This window comes from Poromitra crassiceps, assembly GCF_964638095.1.
Source record: "Poromitra crassiceps genome assembly, chromosome: 10".
NCBI classification, from domain to species: domain Eukaryota; kingdom Metazoa; phylum Chordata; class Actinopteri; order Beryciformes; family Melamphaidae; genus Poromitra; species Poromitra crassiceps.
In genome coordinates this window covers 46217244-46227219 of record NC_139631.1, presented here as the reverse complement: position 1 = coordinate 46227219, position 9976 = coordinate 46217244, and the positions used below count along the sequence as shown (strand labels likewise).

The 9976-nt window shown below is 44.9% G+C and overlaps 1 protein-coding gene and 1 pseudogene across 2 annotated transcripts; one reads left to right on the top strand and one right to left on the bottom strand.

Annotated features, from left to right (window-relative positions):
• Window positions 1-348: 348 nt before the first annotated feature.
• LOC310784473 (UDP-glucuronosyltransferase 2A2 pseudogene) lies at window positions 349-1929 on the top strand (annotated as a pseudogene). The gene has a single exon. The product of its transcript is annotated as a UDP-glucuronosyltransferase 2A2 pseudogene (transcript).
• Window positions 1930-5490: 3561 nt separating this feature from the next.
• Window positions 5491-9745, bottom strand: sh2d3cb (SH2 domain containing 3Cb; the record flags this gene model as incomplete). Its single annotated transcript, XM_083645464.1, has 3 exons — window positions 5491-5853; window positions 6517-6645; window positions 9680-9745. The coding sequence occupies 3 exons, from the start codon at window positions 9743-9745 to the stop codon at window positions 5491-5493; spliced, it is 558 nt and encodes a 185-aa protein (XP_083501590.1).
• Between the last annotated feature and the right edge of the window lie 231 nt (window positions 9746-9976).

Sequence of the window (9976 nt, the reverse complement as noted above, 5' to 3'; positions counted from 1 at the left end):
TGTAACAGTAGCCAGAGGGTTGTAATGTGCAGTGAGTAAACCTCACTCCCCTAGACGTCAATAGATGCTCTAGTAACAGACGGGTTTTAGCATCCTTGCTAGAGTGTCGGCATCCCAAGTCGTGGGTTCCGAGTTCGATTCCCAGCTGCGGAGAGACTACACAACGAGGGTTACACGAGTGCGATCATTTAAGGCAACTCTGCTCTCTGCTTTTAACGTTCAGACATTTTTGAAAAGTAAGATGATGCATAACTGAGTCGTGTAAACCAAGAAGTGTAAAGCCTCTCTTGGTTAAAAGTAAATATAAATCTAACAGCTTTGCTTCTCTTGTCAAAATGTCTTTCAGAGATGAGTCGACTGATCCTGGCAGCGCTTGCTCTGCTGCTCTGCTCTTCACCCTGCGTGTACGGAGGGAAGGTCCTGGTATTCCCTGTGGATGGAAGTCACTGGATCAACATGAAAGTCCTCATCGAGGAGCTTCACTCCAGAGGCCACGAAATCACAGTGATACGCCCAAAAGACACCTGGTACATCAAGGCTGACTCCCCTAACTACAAGACCATCAACGTCAATTCCTCCAGTGGTTTTGATGAGGAATTATTCGGGTCATTTGTAACCGAGTTGCTCACCCTTCGACGGGAAGATGCTTCGACTTGGGCTCGTATATCGCTGGAATTAAAACTGGTGGACGCGATCTATGACATGAACAGACACGTCGTTAAGATGATAGAAGATATTTTTGAGGATGCCAAAATGATGCAGAGCTTCCGAGACGCCAAGTATGATGTGGTTCTGACAGACCCTGCACATGGAGGAGGGGTGATGCTGGCTCATTATCTTGGTCTTCCTCTTGTCTTAAATGTAAGGTGGACCGTCCAGGGGGAGGCGCATCACTCCATCGCTCCCTCCCCATTCTCCTATGTCCCAATCCCAGGGACAGAACTGACAGACAAGATGACATTTCCCCAGCGTATCAAGAACATCCTTTACTATTTTTTCACACGTTTTCAAATTGCTTATATCACAGACCCAAATTATATTCCGCTTGTCCATCGTTACTTCGGCCCCAACGTACATTACATGGAGCTCTTCCAAGCAGCGGACATCTGGCTGATGAGGAATGACTTTACCTTTGAGTTCCCCCGCCCCACCATGCCCAACATCGTCTACATGGGAGGATTTCAGTGCAAACCCTCCAAACCTCTTTCTCCAGACCTGGAGGACTTTGTTGAGAGCTCCGGCGAACACGGCGTCATCGTAATGACGTTGGGCACCTTGGTGGGTCATCTTCCTGAAGACTTTGCAGAGCACATCGCAGCCGCTTTCGCCCAACTACCACAGAAGGTGATCTGGAAGCACACAGGCAAAAGGCCGTCCACCTTGGGCATCAACACCTTAATTCTGGACTGGCTGCCCCAGAAGGACCTCCTGGGTCACCCCAAGACCAGAGTCTTTGTGGCCCATGGAGGCACAAATGGACTCCAGGAGGCCATCTACCATGGCGTTCCCCTGGTCGGCCTGCCTCTCATGTTCGATCAGGAAGACAACCTTTTCAGGATGAAAGCAAAGGGCGTGGCCAAAGTACTGGACATTGCAACTCTAAACAAAGACAACTTCCTGGAGGCTTTGAAGGAGGTGCTTTACACACCGTACTACAGGGAGAACATGCAGAAGCTGTCCAGTGTGCACAGAGATCAGCCCATTAAGCCACTGGACCGCGCCATGTTCTGGATCGAGTTTGTCATGAGACACAAAGGAGCGGCGCACCTAAGGACCGAGTCTTACAAGATGTCCAAGATCCAGTACCACTCGATTGACGTAGCAGCCTTTCTGCTGGCAGTGGTTTTGCTGCTAGTGATTGTTTTCATTTCAGCAATGAAGTTTTTGTGGCAGAGAGTGTTTAGAAGAAGGAAAGTGAAAATGCAATGAGTGATGAGATTGTTGTTGTAATTTCACATTGTCTGGATATTGAAATTGTGTCAATAAAACAGAAACATTAGTATATGATAGTTTGTTGTTTTCTTTGTTATTCAAACCCCCCTCTTTCATGTTCAGATGTGTGCAGTGTTTCTCTAGTTATGGGAGCATTGTGACTAGAAATAACCTTTTGCATGTGGATCCATCCAGGAGGCACATTTTTAAAACAGATGTGGTTTTGTGCAGGTGTCTTTTTGACATCTCTGTTTGGACAATCAGGTTTCTCTGTTAAAGGAGCAAAACTATGGAACAGTCTACCTACTGAGCTGAAAATGCAACACGATCTTAATGTAGGGTGATTAAATCATGGTTAAAAAAGAAACAATATTGTTCTCACACCTAATACCCCTGTAGACCTCTGGTGGTACTCTGTGTACTATGTCTGTATTGTGTCTGTATTGTGTGTATATCCTTGTTAATGCATTTGTATGTATCTATTTACTTGTGTTTTATATTTGATGTTTTTTTTGGGTATGTATTCCGGGGTGTATTTTAATGCCTGTGGACAGGTGCTGAAAATTAGCGTTCCGCTATAAACATTAAACACTGGTTGTTGTGCATACATGTATGTTACATCTCTAATGCTCTGTGATGTCCATATCAAATAAACCTAACTAACTAACTAACTAACTAATTTATCTTGGGATTGAATATGGGTTACATACTGGAATAAATATAAAACATAACAGCCACAAAGAAAAATCACAAGTGAGCAGTGTGACTGCCCTGCAGTGTGAAGGCAGCCTTGTGTGTTGAACTCACTGTTGTGTGGTGCAGTGAGAGGAGATTCCCCAGTCTGGTCTGGCTCCAGACCAAGGATACAGCTACCATCTGCCACCCTGTGGTGAAGAGAGGAAGGACTGCATGGAGAGAGAGAGACAGAAAAAGAGAGAGGGGGAGGGAAAGTTCATGAAATGTCAAGCAATTCATAGTATTCAGAGCAATTTAGAGAGAGAGTTGCATCAGCGGAGGACCCAAATGCGTGACTCATTAGCCAATGAACAGCCAAGAAGGGGTCTCGTGCTACTTTTCAATGCTAAAATAAAGCTGATAATGTACAATTTGATTCCAAAAAAAACAACTCTTGAGAGTAAAAAACTGGTCCATTGGAGTGAATGGAGATGTCGCGACTCGGCTCTGATAGTATTCTATCGCATCACCATCTTGGTACAAAATAACCGCTGTTACAGCCTGTGACAAAGCCTGGCCTTGGTTTGGTGTGTGTGGCTCTTCTTCTTTCCATGCCTCACTCCATCTCTGTCCCAGACACACCCCCTCTGCTGCAATGATAGGAGCACTGCACTCACCCGGAACTGGTTGACATTAATCAGTGGGAAGCAGCTGATTTTTTATTTTATTTCAACCTGTATTTACAGGGGAGGAGTCTCACTAAGCGCACTGCTCTTTTTTTCAGGAGCAGGGCCCTGTTCACATTCACACACACATTCACACCTGGAAGCTGACCAGTACAACCACAGTCTGATGGCCACTGATCAGCTCCACTGGAGCAGTTGGGGTTAAGGGCCTTGCTCAAGGGCACCTCAGTGGTGGTAATGAGGGAGGGGCAAGCACTGCTGATGTCATCGCTGCGGATTGGCTGCTTCAGAGCTGCAAGCTCGTGTTTCAAGATGGCACTGGGGGGTCGGTGCTAGCGGAGCACTTTGCCTGCTGACGCCTGCCCTCCATCCTCCACCTGTTTGAACCATAGTTTCTTACATAGCTTTTGCATTAGCTCTTTTGGTATTAGCGTTTCTAATAGCCTTTTAGCCATTCAACAGCCAGCACTGTGTGTGTGTGTGTGTGTGTGTGTGTGTGTGTGTGTGTGTGTGTGTGTGTGTGTGTGTGTGTGTGTGTGTAGCTATGTTTTGGATGTTAACTTTGTCCTGAGGTTCTTCTTGCTGGCCTTGCTTTAGCCCTTGCTCCTTGCCACTGGCTTTTGTTAGATGTAGCTTAACTGTTGCCTGTATTTTAATTCCTGCATATTGATGATTCCAGATTAGCTACACTACTTGTAATTATTGATTCTTGGCATTGCATACTTTGATTTACTTTATTTATTTATTTACTTATATTTTACTTTATTTGACAGGGACAGTGCATATTAATAAACATTGCAGGGAATATGCCAGAATTAGCGAGAAGGCTAGTTTACATCTGTAGTCCCTGGCCAGGTGTTACATAGACTCCCTAAAGGAACAAAGCCATTTTTGGCTTCCAACCTCTCCTGCACAATAAGCAATTTTTTTTTAAATGATTTCTGTATGTTATGTATCTGTGTGCAAATAAACATAAACATAAACATAAACAAAAAGAGGTGAAGATAAAACACAATTATTGAAATAAGATGAACAAACATCTAAACATTTAACAAAACATTGTTAAAATTGACATGTTATAGAAAAATTAAGATGTTAATGATGATAATAAATAATATAGCTAAAAAATACACGACAACATTGTTGTCGCAGCATGCGCACAAGAGGCAAGCAATATAACTAATGACAAGACAAGACAACATTGATTGAAGCAGGCAGGCAATAGCAGAATACACATAAAATAGTGTCATAAAGCAAGCAGCAGAACATCACTAGGCACATATTAGTAAAAGCGTGCAGAGAGTAGCATACAAAAGCATTTGTATCATGCAACAGAACATTAGGCAGCGTTAGACAAACGAGTATTAGTTGCATCGAGCAGGCAGCACATAGGCACAGCAATCTTGTGGGGGAACACAAAACAAAAACAAAAAACATGACATATTCATAGACAGACACAAGGTGGCAGCAACAGAAAGAAAGCAGTTTAGTGCTGACAGAGTTGACTATCAATGAGCCACTGTTTTACATTATAGCTAAATGAGTGGTCAATAAATGTGTTGAGTTCTCTAATGTGTGTTGGAATATTGTTCCACTCTCGTGAGGCTCTAACACAAAAGGCTGACTGGCTAAAGGCACTTTTCCTGAGGTTGGGCTTTGGACACCCTGAAGTTATGCTTCCTTTATTATTGTTTAAACCATCCCGTTAAAAATAAATCATTGTTTTTGTTCACTTTAATTCAGTTTCATTTCCTTTTTCCTGGGCTTATTTCATGTTAACACCTTCTCACACTAGACACTAATTTAAGGGACATCACCACAGATAATTGTAATAAATTAACAGGTCATTATAATCAAAGGCCAGCCACAGCCAAAACGTACGTATGGTAAAGCAGTACAGATCATATTTGGATATCTGATGTTGAACTCTGGCAGACTACTATATAACAGATTGGCAAATGGATGTGGACGTTCCTGACAAAAGCACCACATTTTTCCACTTACTATCAATTCCCTTGGCTTACATTTTTTTATAGGATCCACTTTAAAAAAAATCAAACTTTAAAAGGACATAACCACACTGCTTGTCTGATTTGCAAGCCATTTTTTTCCACGTATTCAGCTGACCTTGCTCTACAAATTTGCCTCAAGGACCCTCGAGGTTCACCTGGAAAGTTAAGATATTTTGGATATGGCCTCACCTGCAGGGACAGACTGTCTCCGCTCCGCCCGGCGACCCGGCCAGGTGGAAGGCCATCTGCAGGTAGCTGAGTGGCAGAGTCCGGTTCACCGGCCGGTGGATCTGGGCCCCGCTCTGCCGGGTCAGAACCGCCCTGTTCCCCACGTAGAAATGGACCAGGGCCGGCACTGAGTCAAAGGCCTGCTCGTCCAGGGTGTAGCGGGTGCGGCTGCACCCCTCGCCGCCTTGCACCAGGCTCTTGCTGATGAGGAAGTGGAGGGGGCGGCGTTCCCAGTGGCTGGTCAGGACGTAGCCGCCCTGATTGGACTGGGAGTCCCGGATCAGGAAGTCACCGTGGCTCAACACCAGGCTCTCAGACACCTGAAAAGACACAATACATTCCTGGGATGGTCCAAAACTGAAGGTTTCAGCAGCTGAGGAATGCACATAGTTGTTGATGAGTACTTGAAAGCCATAAATGTTTTGTTTACATGTGTATTGTTTGTCAACATTGGAGCAACACAGGGTTGTGTTTGGAGTTATGATGCAATATTATAATAACAATGTACAAAAAGAAAGGTGCGTGTGTGTTAGGGCTGCACAATTAATCGTATTTTCATCGTCATCGCAATATGAACATGCGCAATAAACACATCGCAAAGACTGCCTGAAACGCAATGAATAACAAAAGTGGTTTTATTTACATGCATCATGCATTCCCACTCAGCATCTGATCATTTTGTCTTGTGTTGTAAATCCAGCGTCCACCTTTCCCTTGCAACAGTGCGCTCCGCCCCTCTGCCAAAGCCCAAACACGCTGTGTGTATTTCATTTCTTTATTCAGTGGGCACTGGGCATAGGCTATGTTTGGGGTCTATGTTAGCATTATTAAAGCAGAAAGACATAGGAACTGTATAGCTAATATGCATACTTTAATATTTGTTAATTTATTGCAAGTCGTATCGTCATCGCTATATTGAACAATGTTATCGCACATCGCAGATTTTCCTCATATCGTGCAGGCCTAGTGTGTGTGTGTCTGACCTCCCAGGGTGTGCAGCCGTGGTACCAGGCGTGGCTCATCAGGTTGGTGCCGCTCAGCTTCAGCTCCTCCTCCAGCTCTTTCCTCAGCTCCTCTGATGGTGGCTGCATCCACAGGTTCTGCTTGGAGAACTGAAATCACATCACATCACATCAAATCACATCACATCACATCACATCAAATCACATCACATCACATCACATCACATCACATCACATCACATCACATGTCAGTGAGACTCCCGCTGTATAAATAAAAGGTAAAAAAAAAGAATGATACGACGGTCTGATTTTTTGGAACCCTAGCCCTATTCGCTACCTACCAATGATGATGTTGATTGGCAACTTCCATGACTGGAATTTGGAAACCCTCATTAGTGTTTTGGATCCAGCGTTGGATCCAGTCAAACTCAAATTCACTCGGGAGAACCCCGTTCCTGATTGGCCGGTTACGATGTCAACTATGAGGCGGGTCGCTGATTGGCTAGAATGCTTTGCAATTTTCTGCAAATACCCTCCCAGGGCTTGAGACCAGACGGTCTGGTAGAACGAAATGAAATGTGAGTTCACGTGACCGGCTGGTTCACCAGGCTAATTGAAATGTACTTTGTGGGCACTGTGGAGGACTTCAGGTTTCAACCTGCTTTGCACAGACAGAAGCGTGACACCGTTGTGTACTAACACCTAGTGTACTAACACTAGGAAGGCCACCGGGCCAGATGAATGTAGTGCCTATATCCTGAAGAACTTTGCTACTGAGTTAGCACCAGTGTGGCAGCCGATATTCCAAGCCTCTGTAGATAATCACACTGTCCCTCTGTCATGGAAAACCTCACACATAAAACCACTACCCAAAACTCAACGACCAAAAGAACATAAGGACTATAGACCCATTGCACTCACTTCAGTGATTATGAAGTCACTTGAAAGAATACTGCTACAGTTTTTAGTAAGTACAACCAAGGACAAAATCGACCCATGCCAATTTGCATATAAGAAAGGATGTGGTACAGAGGATGCGGTTGTCACGCTGGCACATGTCATCACTAAACACTTAGATAAATCTAAAAATAATTATGCAAGAACACTTTTCTTGGATTACTCATCAGCTTTCAATACAATACAGCCAGACATTTTGATATTAAAAATGGTACAGCTGGAACTGAATCCATACTTAATCCACTGGTATGCCTCTTTTCTTACCAACAGGACACAAATGGTGAAAGTGAACCGAACCCTCTCATCAGCAATAACTACTAATGTTGGTGCTCCCCAGGGCAGCGTAAGCTCAGCTTTTCTTTTCACTTTCTACACCGACGACTGTCGCACTGTGGAATGTTTATCTGAGTGTCGTACCAACTCACCAGATCAATATATTCTAAAATACTCTGATGATACAGTTTTGATCTCTCTGCTTGATAGCTCTAGCGACCCTGGACTGCACCAACATAGAGTAAATAAGGTGGTGGAATGGAGCGACAACAACGCTCTCTTAATCAATGCAAAAAAGACAGCAGAGATTGTTTTTGGGTCTCCACCTGACACACACAGCACCTCTGTTACTATCCATAACCAACAGATCAAGCAGGTATGCTCCTTCACATACCTAGGAGTAACAATAGACCACCTGCTGTCATGGAAAGACCACGTAGACTCTCTGTGTAAAAAAACGAAGCAAAGACTATACTTTCTTCGCCGATTAAGATCTTTTGGTGCTAGTAAACAGATTCTTCTATTATTTTTTACCTCAGTGATTATGAGTGTTTTACAGTACTGCAGTACCACCTGGTATGGATGCCTGTCTGTTACCTTAAAATCACAACTACTTAGACAGATGAATATTTGTTCAAAAATTGTAGGTAAACCACTGCATAGTCTATTTGAGTCTACATATGTCAACAGTGTACTGAGGTTAGCCAGAAATATTGCCTCAAACACTAATCATGTGTTACATGAAGAATATGAACTCCTGCCCTCTGGCAGGAGATACCTAGTTCCAACTTTCAAGAAGGTCAGACTAAGAAAGTCCTTTATACATCAGTCGATCCTGAGGCTTAATCAAGAACATGGCCGAGGGTCAGTGGAGCAGTGACCAGTGCTCTCTGTGTGCTGTATGTGTGTATGTATCTTTGTATTTTTTTGGTTTTGTTCTCTTTGTCATGTGTTTGTGCATGGGACTGCCGCTGTCTTGCAAGACAAATTTCAGTGTGAACTGACAATAAAGTATATCGTATCGTATCGTATCGTATCGTATCGTTGATCTTGAAGAAGGCCGGAGGCCCAAAAGGTCATGCAATTAAAGAAATGCATATGGAGCCAGAGTGTGCAACGCTTTGTTCAACTGAAGCTACTTCCAGGAACAACATGGAAAGAATCTACCAATCAACATCATCATTGGTAACTGGTAAGTAGCAAACAGGGCTAGGCTTCCAAAACAGAACAGTCATGTTGAGCGAGGCCCCGCCTCCTCAGCTCTGTGTGGGACGGGGACGGGGGGGAGGGGGGGGTGGAACTCCTCCCCCCTCGCTGGCGGCACCAGAGGGCCCGGGGCCCCGGAGTCTCAGCCGCGTTGCCGTAGTAACATCATTGTGTGGCGCGGGGTTGCTCTGTTTTTACACACACACACACACACACACACACACACACACACACACACACACACACACACACAGACCCAAACGGCTATACTGTATATCACCCCCGTCCTGCTCCCTCATCAGGGTGACATGTTGTTTTTCTCAGACCCCTCGCTCCTCTCTCTCTCCCACCAAACGCTCGCTCCCTTGGGACTGTGAAGCAGGGGGCTTGGCACTCAGCCAGCACCACTTCAAAACAAACGAGGGGTCCGGGTTAGGAGGTGAGGTTGGGGTAGGGGGGTGTTTGGGGGGGCGTTTAGGAGTGTGGGGTGTGTAGTTAAAGACCTGGAAGCCTCTAATGAATAGCTTAAATGTCATTAGCATTAGCATTCATTGCCAGCTTGTCCCATTCAGACGAGTGGTGTTTGTCAAGTGCGTGAGTATCCAATTATAAGTCAATGAATTAGAAATGTTCTCTGTCTGTCTGTCTGTCTCTCTGGCTCAGTCTCTCTCTCTCCCCCCTCTCTCTGTCTCTCTCTCTCTGGGTCAGTCTCTCTCTCTCCCCCCTCTCTCTGTCTCTCTCCCTCCACCTTCCTCTTGCCTGAGCGCTGCTGTTGGCTCAGTTGCCAGCGGTAACTCAGTCGTCTTGAAACCATGTTCCTGTGTTCTGCATTCCCTCAGTCCTTCATGTCACCAGCATCACCAGCATTTACCTCAACAACAACATTTACAGTGACAGGCAGCGCAGGCTAGCTGGCCAGCTAGTTCACTAGCTTTTCAATACGCAAACCACCCGCTGAGTAAGGACTAGAAACACACAAACCACCTGCTGAGTCAGGACTAGAAACAAACCACCTGCTGAGTCAGGACTAGAAACAAACCACCCG